Genomic DNA, 19,045 nt, shown 5'->3' with positions numbered 1-19,045 from the left:
AAAGTATGCTAACATTGAATGTTTAATGCTCCAAGGGAATTATGAAGGTCTGTAGTTTTACTGATCTTTTGAAAGAACTAGCTTTTTATTTCGCTAATTTTCTCTATTGTTTTTATGTTTTCAATTTCATTGATTTTTGTTCTTTTCTTTATTGTTTTCTTCCTTCTGCTTGAGTTGGGGTTATTGTGCTCTTCCTTTCCTAGTTTCATAAGGTGGGAGCTTGGTTATGGTTTAGATTTTTCCTCTTTTATAATGTGTGTAGTGGTACACATTTCCCTCTTAGTGCTGCTTTAGCTGCACCACACAAGGTTTGATATGTTGCATTTTTGTTGTCACTGAGTTCAGTGTTTCCTCAAGGCTTCCTCTTTGACCCATAGATTATTTAGAAGTGTGCTGCTTAGTTTCCAAATATTGGAAATTTCCTTATCTTTTTGTTGATTTCTAGTTTGAATCCATTGGTTCAATCCATTGGGTATTCTGCTGTTGTTGGGTGGAATGTTCTATAAATGTTGGTTAGATCCTGTTAGTTGATGGTGTTGTTGAGTTCTATATCCTTAACGATTTCTGTCTGGTTCTCAATTGTTGAGAGAGAGGGGTGCTGAAGTCCTCAACTCTTTTTGGGTTTGTCTGTTTCTCCTTTCCGTTCTGTCAGTTTTTGCTTCACATATACTGTGGCACTGTTGGTTAGTACATGTACATTTAGGATTGCTATGTCTTCTTGGTGGATTAATACTTTTATTAGTATATACTATTCTGGTAATTTTCTTTGCTCTCATGCCTACATTACCTGATATTAATATAGCCACTCCTACTTTCTTTTGATTAATATTTGCATGGTGTATCTTTTCCTACCCTTTTATTTTCAATCTACCTATACTGTTTGTTTGAAGTGAGTTCCTTGTAGAAAACAATTGGGTTGTGCTTTTTTAATCTATTCTAACCCATCTCTGTCTTTAAATAGTTGTATTTAGATCATTTACCTTTAATGTAATTTTTTTAACATCTTTATTGGAGTATAATTGCTTTACAGCGTTGTGTTAGTTTCTGCTGTATAACAAAGTGAATCAGCTATGTGCATACATATATCCACATATCCCCTCCCTCTTTCTTGCATCTCCCTCCCACCCTACTTATCCCACCCCTCTAGGTGGTCACAAAGCACTGAACTGATCTCCCTGTGCCATGCAGCTGCTTCCCACTAGCTATCTATTTTACATTTGGTAGTGTATATATGTCAATGCCACTCTCTTACTTCGTCCCAGCTTACCCTTCCCCCACCCCATGTCCTCAGGTCCATTCTCTATGTCTGCGTCTTTATTCCTGTCCTGCCCCTAGGTTCTTGAGAACATTTTTCTTTTTTAGATTCCATATATATGTGTTAGCATATGGTATTTGTTTTTCTCTTTCTGACTTACTTCACTCTGTATGACACACTTTAGGTCCATCCACCTCATTACAAATAACTCAATTTCATTTCTTTTTATGGCTGAGTAATGTTCTATTGTATATATGTGTTATTATTGATATGATAGGTCTTAAATCTGCCATTTTATCATTTGCTGTTTGTTCACTCCGTTTTCCATTTCTGTTTTCTTTTCTGCCTTCCTGTGGGTAACTTGAATATTCTTAGAATTCCATTTTTACTTATTTATAGTATTTTTGAATGTATCTCTGTGTACAGATTTTTAGTGGTTGTTCTGGGTTATTACATTATACATTCATAACTTATTACAGTCTACTAGTGTGGACATTTTACCAGTTTGAATCAAGTGTAGAAATTTTACCTCAATTTAAGTCCCTTTACTTTTCTCATTTACAACTGTCATAAATATTTCCTCTACATACATTGAGAACCATAAGACCATATTATTATTTTTGCTTCGGCTATCAAACATAATTTAGAACACTCAAGATGAGAGAGGAAGTTTATTATATTTATTCATATTTTTACTTTTAATTGCCTTTTCTCTCTTCCTGATGTCCCAACATTTCTTCTTTTATCATTTCCTTCTATTTCAAGAACTTCATTTAGCCATTTTTTTTTTAACAATAGGTCCATAGGTAACAAATTCTGTTAGTTTTCCTTCATCTGAGAATGTTTTGCTTTCCCTTTCTTTCCTGAAAGATATTTTTGCTGGCTATAGAATTCTGGGTTGACCATTCTATTCTTTCAGCACCATGGTTTCTGATGAGAAACCGACTGTCGTTCAAACTGGTTTTCCCCTATAGGTATCACTTTTCTCTGACTGCTTTCAAGATTTTTTTCTTTATCTTTATTCTCCAGAAGTTTGATTATGATGTATCTTGGCATTGGTTTATTTGGGTTTACCCATTTGACATTAGCTCAGCTTCTTGATTCTGTAGGTTTTGACAAATTTGGGAAGTTTTTGACATTCCTTCAAAAAGTATTTTTTTCAAATACTTTTTCCAGCCTCACTCTCTTTCTCTCCTTTTGGGGTTCTGATTATACGAATTAGACTTCTTGTTACGGTCCCATAGGTCTCTGAAGCTCTGTTCATTTTTTTCCAGTCTATTTTCTTGTTCAAATTAGTTCATTTCTAAATTGTCCTGTCTTCAAGTTCACTGATTCTTTCCTCTGACCATTCCAGTCTACTGTTGAGTCCATCTACTGAGTTTTTGGGTTTTAAAAAATTTATTTATTTTAATTAATTTGTTTATTTTTTTGGCTGAATTGGGTCTTCGTTGCTGTGTGCGGGCTTTCTCTAATTGAGGCAAGCGGGGGCTACTCTTCACTGCAGTCTGTGGGCTTCTCACTGCAATGGCTTTTCTCGTTGTGGAGCACGGGCTCTAGGCATGTGGGCTTCAGTAGTTGTGGCTTGCGGGCTCTAGAGTGCAGGCTCAGTAGTTGTGGCGCACAGGCTTTGCTGCTCCGCAGCATGTGGGATCTTCCTGGACCAGGGATTGAACCCATGTCCCCTGCATTGGTAGGCGGATTCTTAACCACTGTGCCACCAGGGAAGCCCATCTACTGAGGTTTTTATTTTCATTATTGGAATTTTTCAGTTCTAAAATTTCCATTTCTTCTTTTTATCTTCTAAATCTCTGTTAAGAGTTCCTATTTTTCATTTGTTTTAAGTGTGTTTGTAATTGCTCAATGAGAATTTTTATGATAGCTGCTTTAAATTCCTTGTCAGGTAATTCAACTTTTGTGTGCCTTGGTTTTGGCACCTGCTGATGGTCTCTGTTCATTCAAGAGATTTTCCTGGTTCTTAGTTTAACAAATGATCTTCAATTGTATTGTATTATGTTATGGAACTCTGAATCTTATGTAAATCTTCTTATGTAAAATCTTATGTAAATCTTCTTCTTCTCCTCTGACACCATGCCAGTGTCATGCCACTGAGGAAAGAGGGACACTGCCTCATTATTTCCAGATGGGTTTGGATGTCCAGGGTGACCTGGACATTTGACCTCCACTGACTTTTGAGGGGCAGAAGAAAGGGGTGTCTCATTACTGCTGGGTGAAGATGAAAGTTTAGGCTCTCTGCTGACACCATCCCGGCAGGGATGGGGAGGGCTGTCTCATTACCAATAGGTTAAAGTTGAAGGTTCTCCATGTGGCATTCATGCTTCACCCTTTCTTGTCCTTTTGGCTTTTCTTGGGGCTTTTTTGGTTTGAGTCCATTGGTTTCTCCTGATTGCTGACTTTTCCAGTACCTAGTCTGAGATATATGCAGCAAAAAGAAAACCCAGTGAACTCACTGCCATATTCTTCCTCTGGTTTCGAGGTCTCTAGGTGTAGTCTACTTTCTTTTCTCCACCTCTCAAAATTTTCTTATATTTGTTTTTTACATACTGTCTAGGGCTTTTAATTGTACTTAGTAGGAAGAATAAGAAGTGCGTTTCCTTCATTTTGTCTGGAACCATACGGAGTACTTTAAAATTGCCTCTTAGGCATTGATCACTAATGTGTTTTGTTTTCACAACAGGTAGTCTCCACATTCTTAGTCTTTAATCGAACAGAATTATATGCTTAGTAATAACATTTACTGTTCTGTTTTACATTTTAAAACCCTGTACACATTTCTCACTGAAAACTTGATCTTTTGATGGTAAGAGATTTTCCATCATCCATGAAAAGAAGATGATGTGTACTGAAAAAGATATTGCTTCTTGTCACCACATCAGGCTCTGAATTTGTATTACTTTTTTCTATATCAATTATTCTGACTCTTTCCCATTCAATATGATTAGAGATCAGTGATTCCACTCCAAGAAGTTATATCACTTGACAAAGTTTAAAGAGCTAGTTATCTTCAGAGTTGATAGTAGCAACTTGGTATTATAACCCAGGATCCTTTCATTATAATACTGTCCCTCCTTTAATTCTGATAGTTTTAACTACTTCTAACGCCAACAGAGTTTCAAATATAAAAGTTCAACGAAGCTTAGAACTGAATATGAAATAAATTAGCTGTATTATTCTTTAGTTTTTTGTCTGTGCCAAAATAGTACCTTTTATTCTGTTTTCCAATTTTTTAAAAAAGAAAAAGAAACAGATGTTCATTACAGAAATATTCAAGAGATGTAAAGAACAAAAAGAAAATAAGAGCATCAATCACATAGCTGACTACTAATACTTTAATGCATATATTTCTGGAAACTTTCCTCTCTCTATACATATGTTTTATTTTTAAAAAAGGGAGAAGGAAAACTAATGGTTATTTATAACTAACACTGTGTTACACAGTTAAGACATGTTTGTTTAACAATACCCTATTGCTATTGACTTAGGTCATTTCCAGACTTTTCTTATTACAGTCCAGCTAAAATGAACATGTTTGATTATTTCCTTAGGATAAATTTCAAGAGGTCAAAATTTGGTGAAAAGACATACATGTTTTCTTAGGCTTTTGAAAATACACTACAGAAACATTATACACTAGGAAAAAAGTTTTATATATGTATTTTCAAAATGGCTCAATATTATTTATTTTTATTTATTTCTTCTTTCATTTATTAATTAATTTATTTTTATGTTAAAATGTACAATGTTCTTTTGAACATACTTGTTAGAAAGGGGGGAAAAGTGATATCACATATGAAGAGACTAACTGGCCTAAGAGTGTATGACAAGAAGAAATACAAAGGTATCTAGGCACCTCTTCCCCTTAGCTTGCAAGTCTCCATGAACAAAGCATAAAGAGTTTACAAAACAGGAAAGCAAATATAAACAGACAGCAACAGACTCAGCTTCATTTGTACATGCAGCTTTTAGAGGCATGTGGGCTCTATTATCATTATCTAATACCATATATATATATATATACACACACATATATTATACACCCACACACATATATACACATTTTAACTTTGGCTTATCCACCTGCTTTCTTTTTTTAATTAAAAATAGTTTTAATTTTTATTTTATATTGGAGTATAGCTGATTAATGATGTGTTAGTTACAGGTATACAGAAAAGTGATTCAGTTATACCCATAGAAGTATCCATTCTTTTTCACATACTTTTCCCATTTATCCACCTGCTTTCTTTACTGTATTTTACCTTCATATCTTCCCATCTCAAACTCCATCCAAATTCTAGTCTCCTCATTTTTGGTCCACCTCTAGAATCTCATTTCTGTGAAACCTTTCTAGCCGAAAAAGAAGTCTCCTCTTCTAGACTTCTGGCACTTACTGTTACTACAAATTGACATCTATAGATATACAGACATCCCTCTAATTGTATAGACATCTTTATTTCCCAAGCTAGATGGCAAACTCCCTGTGGATGGGACAATGTCTTATACAGGTTGGAATTTTCTATAGTGCCTATCCTATTATTATGACTCAGTAGATAGATAATATATGTGTGTTGGTTGACTTTAATGTTTCCTAATTCAGATTCAGTCAGTTTCCAAAGATTGTTGCATCTCTTTTGACATGGAATATGTGAGTACAACTCTTCTCTATTAGATTATATTGCTGCCTTAGACCTGGTGATAATATTTTATACTTGGAAAATATTTAAGTTACTGTTACTTTGGAATAGTAACTATGAGCAACTTAAAAACATATACAACACATTAAAACATATTTCTGCACATGACAAAAACCATACAGTTAAATGACAGCAGCACACACTGGGAGACAAACAATGGTTTCCTTTATAATTTCCTTATTTCATATGTGACCTCTGACCAATCAATAGGGATTCACATCCCATACTGGTAAATGTTACTATGAAAATTTTACAAAGTACCACAGAAAAGCTGTTATACACCCATTGATTTCCTTGGGGGAAAAAAGGTGGGACAATACACAGTAATACATTTTAAAATAGCTATCTTATATTTTAAAATTTAAGTCAACTCTATAAAGGACAACTGATTTAGACATTTGTGCTCCAAATAAATCCATCTTTTTTTTAAGGTCACGCCACATGTGGGATCTTTGTTCCCCGACCAGGGATCGAACCTGTGCCCTGTGCAGTGGAAGTGTGGAGTCTTAACCACTGGCCTGCCAGGGAAGTCCCGAAATAAATCCATCTTTTAATGTAAAATAAGCAGAATAAAAATTAAGATGATCAAACTAGGCTGCATAAATTACTCAGCTTCAACTGACTACAGCATATTTACATTATAGCTAAGAAGCAGCTTCAACTTTATCATTAAGCATGTGCATATTTTGAGCTCATTCTATCATATAAAACATTAAACAACAACCATCTCAACTGAGAAAAGAGAGCAAACCTTACCTTCACTGCTGGCAGCATGTCCAAGGAGTCCAGTATGAACAGCACTAATGCTTGCATCAGCATCATAAATTGATTAAATTGCCATGTTAGACTAAAGAGAAAAGTTGATATGAAAATGGCAAGAAGTGTCAGCCTCTGTAAAAAGAAAATCTTTATATAATTTACATGTCTCTAGTAATAAAAAGCCTCTCAGACAAGTGTTCTCAAGAGCAGCCAATATCTCTATAAACCAAACAGAAAAACTATGCACTGTTGCTCTGAAAACTCTTGCATTTGTTATTTAAGTTCTAAATAGCCTAACGTGACACTCTGCATATAAATATTCACATATGGTATGTGTACTCCATATTATCATGGAGGCAATAATGCACCAAATCACATCTCAAGAGCAATGGCTTAAAAATTCTGACAGTTCTGCAGAAATTTTGTGTGGGTTTGCCATAACTGTTTAAGGGCAGATAATGCAGAGTACATTTTTAACATCAAAAATGAAAACATTTTCTTTGCAAAGTAGCAACAGGTTTAGAAAAAGAAAACTTAATTTAACTCAAGTTAAAAAATTGGTCATGGAATAAGAACTATTAACATGCACTTGGACACGATGAACATCACATTTTCTGAAGCTTCTAAGATAAAACTGGAGAACTAAAAATATATACAAAGTATTATAAAAACTTACTTGAGAAAGGGGCTGTAAGTTTGGTCTCAGGAAATATGTAATTGCTGCTATCTGAATTGCAAAGAATGGCAGCGCCCAATTCTCTCTCAGTGGGATGGTAAACTCAACCCTTGTGGTATCTATTCTGCACAAGGAAAACACAAAGGACCAAAGTAGTAATTTTTACTATCATTACCTCAAAGATTTCCTAAAGTGAAAGACATATTATGTTAAGTATGTTTAGATTTTGGTTCTTGGTTCTCAATAATTTGCCTTTATCATCATCATCATCACGCCTGCAACATAAAACTGGCATTGAGAAAATTTAACTAACCTGTCCACAGGTATACAGTGGTAGAACTGGGGTAGAACTGGTAGTGCTTTATACTTGAGTCTTAATTTTGTCATTGATTAATAAACTTTTAAAAGCTCCCTGACTCCCCTAAAATGTGAACCCCCAGAGGGCAAGTGTAGTTAAGTTTTCAACTTTGTACACCTAGTACCAAGAACGATCCCTATACATACTAGGAATCCAATAAATGTCTTTATTTACTTTTAATAGAAACAATAAATTTGACTTTAATTTATTCTTTTTTAAAATTTATTTTTTGTTGAAGTATAGCTGAATTACAGACTTTCATTTACTCTTAGCAGGAATAATATGTTAGATTAAAATGTTAAGAGTGGACTTCCCTGGTGGCACAGTGGTTGAGAGTCCGCCTGCCGATGCAGCGGACGTGGGTTCGTGCCCCGGTCCGGGAAGATCCCACATGCCGCGGAGCGGCTGGGCCCGTGAGCCATGGCCGCTGAGCCTGCGCGTCCAGAGCCTGTGCTCTGCAACGGGAGAGGCTACAACAGTGAGAGGCCCGCGTACCGCAAAAAATAAATAAATAAATAAAAAATAAATAAAATGTTAAGAGGCAGCATAACATAGTGGTCTCACACTCTGCATTTGAATTCTGACCAAGACTTAGCTCCATGTGTGCACGTGTGTGTGTGTGTGTGTGTGTGTGTGTGTGTGTGCCTTTATCTATATATAAATATATATGCCTATATAAATATTCTCATATATATATACATATGCACACATAACCTTTTTATATATTTATACATATAATGTATATGTATAAAACAACCTTTTAAGCTTCAATTACCTCACTTCTAAAATAGTAATAATGGGCTTCCCTGGTGGCGGCAAGTGGTTGAGAGTCTGCCTGCCGATGCAGGGGACACGGGTTCGTGCCCAGGTCTGGGAGAATCCCACATGCCGCGGAGCGGCTGGGCCCGTGAGCCACGGCCGCTGAGTCTGCGCGTCCGGAGCCTGTGCTCCGCAACGGGAGAGGCCACAACAGTGAGAGGCCCGCATACCACACACACACACACACAAAATAAAATAAAACAAAATAGTAATAATAATAGTACCCACTCTACAGGTTTGTTAAAATCATACATATAAAGTATGATGTAAAGTGCTTGGCATATAGTAAGCACTCAGTAAGGTTATAATAAAAAGTAATTTGTTGAGGATTACAACATAAAATCAACATCAGAATTCATGTTCAAGTTTTAAGACTGCTACTGACTATTGGTGTTGCTTTTAATAGGTAAGGCAATAATTCGATTTATCTCGAATATGTTTTTTAAAAATGCTATTTCATAATGCTCCAGGGTTTGGAAATTAATAGATATTAATTAAATAATGTAAGAACTTCCTTACACTTGTACAGTGCTTTATACTTTGCTAATTATGAGCTGCATACAATCTTACTGAGGTTGATAATAAAGATATTAATAAACCTTTTAAGAGATGAGATTTGTGGCTGGAGAAATACTGATCACACAGCAAGTTGGTAATAGAATTGGGATTATTATAGATGATTCTCTTGACTTACAATTCAGTGTTTTGTTCCTCAGCTGTAGATGTACATATAAAAGTAGGACTTTCTACCTTACTAAATAAGAAAACCTCCACTAGGTAACCCAAAGAGAAAATACTCCAACAAAATGTGGCAGAACAACCTTCTTTAAACTGGAAATGAAGTGACTTCATTTTAACTTATACCTTAGAAAAGGAGAAGGGAATACTGATTCCAACTCACCTATTTGTGACATACCAGAAAGCTGCTAAGAGTCCTGACAGCCACGTACCACTCAGGAGCCAGCTGGTTATGTAAAGAGCTGTGACATAAATTGCTTGGAGTCCAAATAAGGTGTAAATATAAAAATAAACTGGCTCTATATATTTCTGTAAGGGAATGATAAAAAACGTCTGTTAAAGAAGCCCTACTCCTTCTCATGCCATTTACAAAATATGACAGTGGAAATTTAATATTCAGAAGCTTGGTATTAATTCCAAGAAATAAGCGTACATCACTCCTTCCTGTGTAAAAGTGTGCTAGCAGCCTTTCTTCTCAATACAAAAGCAGAAAAGGAAGTCCTTGAGGATTCTGGCTTCATTTTTTTTTTTTTAAGTATTTATTTATTTATTTGGCTGCCCTGGGTCTTAGTTGCGGCACGTGGGATCTAGTACCCTGACCCCAGGCCCCCTGCATTGGGAGCGCGGAGTCCTCACCACTGGACCACCAGGGAAGTCCCTAGTTTCATTCTTTAGACGAGTTTTACAGCTAACTTCATCCAGTATTACCTTATTCACATGAGAAGTGGTCACTGTGATTTGCTAACTCTCCAGGTTGTTGTTTTTTTATTTCAAAGATAAATGAGGAGTGATCACATGTTTCCAAATGAAAATATTTATCAGCTTCTAGACTGCATACTTTAAGCCTGGAAGCATCTATATGTAAAAATATCTTATAAAATATAAATAAAAAGCAAAATTCACAATATGTGTGGAGAAAATTAGGATACTACTGTTTTTATACCAAGCCAGTTGAAGATCAGAAAAACATATGTGAAACATTCAACTTAAAATGTCAGACTTTGACTTTCATCTAATATTAAATTCAATGTCACAGAACACAACATACCTGTATGGGTAGAACTCTATATAAAATACTGAGAAAAACCTCTTGGTAAATATTCATTCGTTGAAGGAGGTTAATTGTCCTCATAGATTCGGTTTTGTTATCATATATTAAGCCGTGAAAACCTAAGATTGATATTTGAAAATTCAGTAAAAGATAATTATAATTAAATTATTCATTCAAAACTATTCATAGATTCTTTAGTATATGCCAGAGAATGTGCTAGGTGTTGCGGATATAATAGTCCTATCCATGAAAAGCACACCATATAATAGATGGACATTATTTAAATGTTTACACAAACATAGGTAAATTATAACTTCTGTGATGTAATAGAAGAACCGTATGATTCTTCTACAGAAATTTGGGCAAGAGGATTTTCTATTTCCCTGCTCTGCCTTCCTGCCATGAGACCTGTAGTACCTCCTTTGGGAGAGTATATGAAGCCTCCCTCCCACCCCCAGGGATGGGTTTGGCCATTTGACTTGCTCTGACCAATGGCAGGTGAGTGGATGTGACACAGGTCACATCTGAGCAGAATCTTTAAGAGACAATGCATGCTTCCACCAGCAATCTTGCCCTTTCCCTCTGCAGTGGTAACAGTATGTTCCACATAGGGGCTGGATAATGAGAGTGAGAAATAAATCTGTTGTTACAGAATTCCATTGTTATATTGAGGTCATTTGCTACTGTAACCAAGCCAACTAATTAACAGAAGGTATGAACAGTTCACAGAAGAAAACATGCACACAGTCCTTACACATCTGAAAAGATGCTCAACCTCACTCCTACTAGAATAGCAAATTAAAACTACACTAAGATATCGTTTCTCACCTAGCAGCTTGGAAAAAATCAAGAAGTTTGACAATATACTCTGTTAGTGAGGCTGTAAGGCTCTTTCATACACTGTAGTTGGGAATGCAAAATGGTATAATCCCTATGGAAGACAATTTGGCAACACCTAGCAAAATTACATGTGCATTTACTCTTTGATCCAGGAAGCCCATGTCTAGGAACAGATTCCAAAGACAGACTGGCAAAAAGACAAAATGACATAGGTACAAGGTCATTCCTGCAGTGCCATCTGTAAAAGCAAAAGATCAGAAACAATGCCAAAGTCCATCAACAGGAGGTGTTTTGGAATGAAATGTGTCCCCCCAAATTCCTATGTTGAAGCCCTAACCCCAATGTGTCTGTATTTGGATAGGGTCTACAAGGAGGTAAAAAGGTTAAGTGAGGTCATAGGGTGGGGCCTTAATCAGATAGGACATGGTGTCCATATAAGAAGAGGAACCAACAAGAGAGGGCTCTCTCCCTCCCTCTATGCACACACACAGCGGAAAGGCCTTGTAAGGACATGGCAAGAAGGTGGCCATCTACAAGCCAGAAAGAGGCTTCACCAGAAACCAACCCCGACAGTACCTTGATCGTAGACTTCTGGCCTCCAGAACTGAAAGAAAATAAATTTGTACTGTTTAAGCTAACCACTCGGTGTTATTTTGTTACGGCAGTCCTACTAGACTAATACAGGAGTGTTATGGACTGAGACTTTATATGGCCCCCTATGTTGAAGCCCTAAGGCTGTTCCCCCTCCAATGTGATGGTATTGAAGATGAGCCTTTGGGAGGTAATTAGGTAGAGACAAAGGTTATAAGAGGGGGACCCTCATAATGGGATTAGTGCTCTTATCAGAAGAGACACTGGAGAGCTTGCTTTCTGTCTCTGTCTTCCATGTGAGGATGCAAAGAGAGGTGGCCAGCAACAAGCCAAGAGAGTCCTCACCAGAACCCAGCTGTGCTGGTACCCTGATCTTAGACTTCCAGCCTTTGGAACTGTGAGAAAATAAATTTCTGTTTTTTTAAGCCACCCAGTCAATGTTAGTTTGTTATGGCAGCCCGAGTAGACAAAGACAAGAAGGCTACCTGAATAAAGTTATGGTTACCCACACCAAGGAGTACTATGCAACTGCAAGAAAATAAGTAAGTAAATAAATAAGGAATATCATGATACTCTACTATAGAGTGATCAAGATTTCAGTCAAGTGAAAAAAGCAAAATAGAGGACAGTGTATACAGTAAGCAGGGTTTTTTCTGTAATAAAAGGGAAAATATGAATATATAAAGTATTTGCTTATATTGAAAATACTAACGGTAGAAGAATAAACCAAAAACTAATACAAATAGTTACCTAAAGAGTGAGGAAAGAAACAGGGTGGAGGTTACAGGGATGGAGGTGGACTTCCCTGAATGCTCCCTGTTTTATAGTTTTGACTTTGGAACCATGTAAACATTTTTTTAATAAGTATAAAAAATATATAAAATTTTTTAACAAAGCAATCACTGAAAACCAAAAGCAAGATAAAACAAAGAAACCTACTGAGTTGGTAGCTTGGTCACATAAAAAGAACTCTTTCCAGTGTTCTTGGGAATAGAGGAATATGACTGTAAATTCCTAGTAGGCTACATCCTAAGGACAAAAAGAATTACAAAGACAGCTTGAACTGTTTTCAGGCAATCATACTGTTAGTAGCAATATTATCATTGCTACACTGAAAGTATTCTACATAGCAGCATAAAACAAATAAGTGATAATGTCATAGAAGCCAAAATTTTCAGCTTAAAGAAAACAAGATACAAATATAAAGTCAAAAAAGTAAAAACCTTGTTATCCTAATTTTGAACTAAAAATAGCTCTATTCATATTTTCTTTTAGGAAAAAAAAAATTACATTTCCTACTCTGCTCACTAAAGGTCTGGAAATAAGGACCAAACTAGTAGCAATAAGTGCCTCTAGTACCCAGACTGTGGTCTCTAAATAGCCACTAAAGAGAACTGGGGCTCCTTGGAGAAACAGCTGATTCTAGGTCATGGGTAGGAAATACACAAAATGGGCTTGAAACATCTTGTCATGCCAAAGGAGTTTTCAAAGGCTACTGGAGTCATGTCAAAAAGACAGCAGTTGGTGGTTAAGAATCCACCTGCCAATGCAGAGGAGAAGGGTTCAGCCCTGGTCCGGGAAGATCCCACATGCCGCAGAGCAACTAAGCCCAGGTGCCACAACTACTGAGTCTGTGCTCTAGAGCCCACAAGCCACAACTACTGAGCCTGTGTGCCACAACTACTGAAGCCTGCATGCCTAGAACCTGTGCTCCGCAACGAGACAAGCCACCGCAATGAGAAGCCTGTGCACCACAATGAAGAGTAGCCCCAGCTTGCCACAACTAGAGAAAGCCCGCACAGCAACGAAAAACCCAATGCAGCCAAAAAAAAAAAAAAAAAAAAAAGACAGCAGCTGATTTGAAGGGCATCCCACTGGCCAAAGACTGGACAACTTGTTATAAGAAGAATAATGCAAAAGATTGAAATGCATGAAATATGTTAGAAATCCATGTGTTTATGATAATATTTAAAAAGCAAACCTTTAGGGGATGCTAGAGAGGTAACCCATTCTAAAACAAAGGGAAAGGAGCAATACTTATCCCACCTTTCCTTTAGGAACTGACATTCTGGGTTGCCAAATAGTTGATGAGAAAATGTTTTTATTTAGAGAGGAAGTCCATCTGATAATGATGGAAGGAATTACAGAATCAGAATATCACCATGCTATAGTCCTTATGTAATGAACAGATTTAAGTAATGATCATCAATGGTGATAAACCTAGGTGAAAGGCTAACTAAGAACTTAATAATGGATGGCCCAGTCTAAACTCCAAAAGAATGAGCTGCACATTATGCACCCCCTGATGTGGAAGTGGACAACACCATCTAGGAAGTATTCTTGCTAAAAAGCAGAACCTAAATCTGAGCAAGCCTCTAGATCTAACTGCCAATTACGAAGAAATTCAGACAACAGAGAAACACTGAATGGCACCACTGGGGCTCCACCAAAATCCAGAAAGTGGAAAACTCAGACAAAGCAATCAGTGTTTCCAGTGAAGAATTACAAGAAAAAAAAGATGGTGAGAAATCCATAGCTTAAAAGAAACAAAGACATAGCGAAAGACTGCAATGTATGAGCTTTATTTGGATTTCAAAACTACATTAAAAATCTGTAAGACAAGAGGAAAATGAGAATATTGAGTAGATATTTGATATTAAGTAATTTCTTAATTGTGATAATGACAACTTGGTTATGTTTATAAAAGGGATGGGCTTCCCTGGTGGCGCAGTGGTTGAGAGTCCGCCTGCCGATGCAGGGGACACGGGTTCGTGCCCCAGTCCGGGAGGATCCCGCATGCTGAGGAGCGGCTGGGTCCGTAAGCCATGGCCGCTGAGCCTGCGCATCCGGAGCCTGTGCTCCGCAACGAGAGAGGCCACAGCAGTGAGAGGCCCGCGTACCGCAAAAAAAAAAAAAAAAAAAAAGGGAATTGCCATTCTTTAGAAAATTATACTGATATATTTACAGATGAAGCAATATGATGTCTTGGAGTTACTCCAAAATTATCCAGGTTGAGGATGGGGGTAGAGAGGAAACAAGATTGGTCATAAACTGGTAACCACTGTAATTGAGTGATACTTGAGTGCAAATCCATTAGAGGATTTTCTCTACCTTTTTATATGTTTGAAAGTTTCTAAAAGAATAATCTTAACAAATAACTAAATGAATTGAAACAGATCAACCACTGAGTTCATAGTGATTAGAAAGAAAATACTCATTATTCACCTTTAGAGCAGAGGTTTTCAACTTCAACACTACCAGTATTTTGACATTTTGGTCCCGATACTTCTTCTGTCCTGAGCACTACAGGATGTTTAGCAGCATCTCTGCCCTCTACTCACTAAATTCCAGTAGCACACTCACCCTCTCCCCCGTAAAGTGTAACAATCAAAACCATCTCTGGACATTCCAGATGTCCCCCAGGGACACAACTGCCCTTCAATAAGAACCCCTGCTTTGGGGAATGCTAGAGAAGCAACTTGTAATTTTGAGAACTTGTAAGTACAGCTGATTCTCATTACTCACCACAGTTATGTTCTATAAAATTGCAATGAAAACTGTATTAGCAATACTGAATGAGGAGGAAATACAGGGTTACTTTCCTACAAGCTTCTGGTCATGCATTTTCATCAACTGATCAACACATGACCTTGATTTATATGAGTTTTTGTCTAAAGACATCTTTAGTATATATTGTTGTTTCATTAACATTTAACTCATGGCCGACAGCACTCTAACTCACACCTGAACAAAGCTCATCTAACACACGTTATTTTCTCTGTATGCCTTCACCATAGCCTTCTCGCACTTAGGAAAACTAGACAGCACTGCAGCACTATGCTTGTGGGCCACTTTAAACAGGAAAATCACCAACGAAAACCACAAAAATGCAAAAAACACATGGCACTAAACAGATTGTGAAAAGGACTCTGTAGTCTGAGCTGAAACACGAAAGCACTGCATCACCTTATTTGACCTCAGCTGGGAACACACAAATGAAGCAACTAAAAATTTTCGCTGCTGTGCACATGCCCGTGAATGACGGTGAAAGCACCAGGACTATTGATTCTGGGGTTACAAATATGTTTCAGAGAGTAGGTGAATTTGCAAATATAGAATCCATGAATAATGAGGATCAACTGTATGGGGGAAAAATCAACACTTATCCTGCCTTTTTTGATAAACTGTAGCTCGGGGTAATCAAATAGCTGATGAGAAAAAGGTTTTCTATCTAACAGAGTTCCAGCTAATAAATGCAGGAGGAATGAGAGTCACTTCTGTAACTCTATTGAAATAATGGACAGAGGCAATAGTCATCAATGGCTGCTAAAACCATTAAGTGCAAGGCTGGTGAGTAATTAACCTTATTACGTGTGAATGCAACTATCCACACAGGAATCAACTGATTAACTTTTATGGCACTAGAAGAAAGGCAACCAAAACTTCATGTCTCCTATCGTGATAAAATTAGAAGTACAAAACATCGCCCATGAAGAATTCTTGCCAAAAATATATCTCATTCCAAACAAAGCCTAGAAAAAGGCAATTCTCTGTTATATGCACCCATATGAAGCATATAACGCATATATTGAGTAGGAGAGACCCTTTTGGAGGGTTCCATTAAATGGAGTAAAGGTAGAGAGTATGTGCTCTAAACCACTTAGAAACACAGAAAACGTGGGAAAATGGTAACTGCAAAATAAAGGAATGAATGGGGGCACTGGGGACAAAAAAGACAACTGTAATTCTCATTTGTACTACCAAAACGTCTCCTGTTTTCAGACAATACTCCTTTCACATACAAAGACCTTTTCCAAAATGACCATGAAAACAATTAACAGCAAAACCAAGAAACTGTGAACAGATAATTAGGGATGGAGTAGAGCTGAGAAGCAAGGAGAGGAGAACTACATAAAATATTATGTAACTTCTTCCAAAGCAAAACATTTTCATGGATTGATTATGTTAAAAAGGAAAAAAACTATACAAGTTCAAGGAAAAACTACACAAGATCTATAAAGCATTTAGAATGCATTAGTGCAAAAGTATATTTTAGCAGAAATATTGAAAAGAATGCAGTAGACCCCAAATAAAACTATTAGTTGTGATTACCTTGCATGAGGGTTGGAGCCTGCAGCATCTGCTTGTAGTAGGAGTAATACAGTCCACATTCTGTTCTGAATGAGATTTCTCGCTCCACTTCCTGAAATAAAGTTAGGTCTACTGGGTTTACATGACCTAGTTTTGTTTAAATATCTATTGTCACTGTAGAAACAGGATATAGAACTACAACTTAAAAGAAAAACACAAAAACAAAAACCTCTGACAACAGTCTTAAGAAATCTTGGCAAATAAAAACAATAAAAGGCTGATAATTATTGAAGCTGGGTGTATATTATAGGGGTTTATTTCACTATTCTCACTATTTTTGTGGATGTTTAAAATTTCCTATAACAAACCATTTTTAACAATGGAGAAAACTAATTCCATTTAAGTTAATGTTTCAGAGTTAACGTTTTTAATTTCACACAAATTAAAACCTTAAAAAAGTACCAGCATTCTTATGTAATATTAGTGAAAAACAAAATAGGGACAGTAGAAAAAAGTCTCTCAAATAAAAAGAACTGCATTAGACACCTGCCTAAAAGCTAACAATATTATATAAGATTAATAATTTTCTTTTTATTCTAAGAATACAAGGTATTCTTAGTAAAATGGGGCAGATCTTTTACATGTGAATTTTACTTTGACAAGTGTAACCCTGGTGGAAAGATGTTCATGTAGGAAAATGGATACAAGAAATATTAAACTGCTTTTATATAAATATTCAATTTTAGAAGAACTGAAAATTTAAAGTAGTAGCTATTAGTCAATTTGGTTGTAAGGTGCTTTTATGAAATTTAAGATTTAAATCAGTAATATAAAATATGGAGGCAACTGGTAACAAGAATGGGGAAGACTTTCTGGAATAATCCTATTAATACTCTTAGATCCTATATTTCATATATATATAACAGTATAAATGAACAAAAAATTATAACCGGGGCTTCCCTGGTGGCGCAGTGGTTGGGGGTCCGCCTGCCGATGCAGGGGACGGGGGTTCGTGCCCTGGTCCGGGAGGATCCCACGTGCTGCGGAGCGGCTGGGCCCGTGAGCCGGCCGCTGGGCCTGTGCGTCCGGAGGCTGTGCTCCACGGCGCGAGAGGCCACAAAAGTGAGAGGCCCGCGTACCGCAAAAAATAAATAAATTATAACCTATGTCATTATAGATTCTTTTACACCAGTGTTGAAAAAACCAGGTTCTGCAACACACTGTCTAAAATGTAATACCATCTATGTTTTTTCCTATACAGCGGATCCATATTCCACAAACCCAACTTTACTGGTGGAGGATGATAAACACTGAATATCTTACTTTCTAGTGGATAAACTTCTTTTAGCACATCTTTGTTTTCCCCTACCTCCAATTATTTTTCAAATAGTAATAAACATTTCATTAAAAGAACCAGTCATGCTATTTATCTTCAGATCTGCCCTTAAGATATTTAAAGAGGGACTTCCCTGGTGGTCCAGTGGTTAAGAATCTGCCTTGCAATGCAGGGGATGAAGGTTCGATCCCTGGTATGGGAACGAAGATCCCACATGCCGTGGGCCAACGAAGAACCCGTGCGCCGGCAACTAAGACCCGACACAGCCAAAAATAAAAAAAATAAAAAAAGATATTTAAAGAAATATTTCTCCTACCCTTTAAAAAAGTATTATAAATTAATTCACGAATAAAGCATTGAATACTCTACTATCAAAGAGTATAAACATCCACTTACTGATATTAAAACAATTATGTTTCATCATTAACTCTTTTTTAAAAAAGCAGAAGGCACAGGGTAGCAAACCTTCTTATATAACGAGCTTCCTTTCACAGAAAACAATTTTTTTTTTTTTTTTTTTGCGGTACGCGGGCCTCTCACTGTTGTGGCCTCTCCCGTTGCGGAGCACAGGCTCTGGACGCGCAGGCTCAGCGGCCATGGCTCACGGGCCCAGCCGCTCCGTGGCATGTGGGATCTTCCCGGACCAGGGTGCAAACCCGTGTCCCCTGCATCGGCAGGCGGACTCTCAACCACTGCGCCACCAGGGGAGCCCAGAAAACAAATTTATCCTTGGGAAATCAAACATAAGAAAAAAAAGGCTCATCGGGTTTTGAAATTTAATTTCATTAGCACACTTGCTTTACAAAAAGGACAACGGAAAAT

At 37.0% G+C, this 19,045-nt stretch overlaps 1 protein-coding gene across 5 annotated transcripts in view; it reads right to left on the bottom strand.

Annotated features, from left to right (window-relative positions):
• DPY19L3 (dpy-19 like C-mannosyltransferase 3) overlaps window positions 1-19,045 on the bottom strand; it is a 73,018-nt gene that overhangs the window by 30,436 nt on the left and 23,537 nt on the right. For 3 of the 5 annotated variants that reach the window (XM_019941004.3, XM_073795743.1, XM_033844544.2), the window contains exons 4-8: window positions 16,909-16,999; window positions 10,363-10,484; window positions 9,478-9,623; window positions 7,400-7,523; window positions 6,721-6,855 (exon numbers count right to left, since the gene is read on the bottom strand). In XM_019941004.3, coding sequence (XP_019796563.1) covers window positions 6,721-6,855; window positions 7,400-7,523; window positions 9,478-9,623; window positions 10,363-10,484; window positions 16,909-16,999 — 618 coding nt within the window. Of the gene's footprint in view, window positions 1-6,720; window positions 6,856-7,399; window positions 7,524-9,477; window positions 9,624-10,362; window positions 10,485-11,781; window positions 11,810-12,735; window positions 12,826-16,908; window positions 17,000-19,045 lie in introns of those variants that run through there. The other 2 variants (XM_073795745.1, XM_073795744.1) reach the window with 2 other exon arrangements.

Source organism: Tursiops truncatus, chromosome 19, assembly GCF_011762595.2.
Source record: "Tursiops truncatus isolate mTurTru1 chromosome 19, mTurTru1.mat.Y, whole genome shotgun sequence".
Classification (NCBI taxonomy): domain Eukaryota; kingdom Metazoa; phylum Chordata; class Mammalia; order Artiodactyla; family Delphinidae; genus Tursiops; species Tursiops truncatus.
Note: the sequence above shows the minus strand (reverse complement) of the source record. Positions and strands in the feature narration are given on the sequence as shown.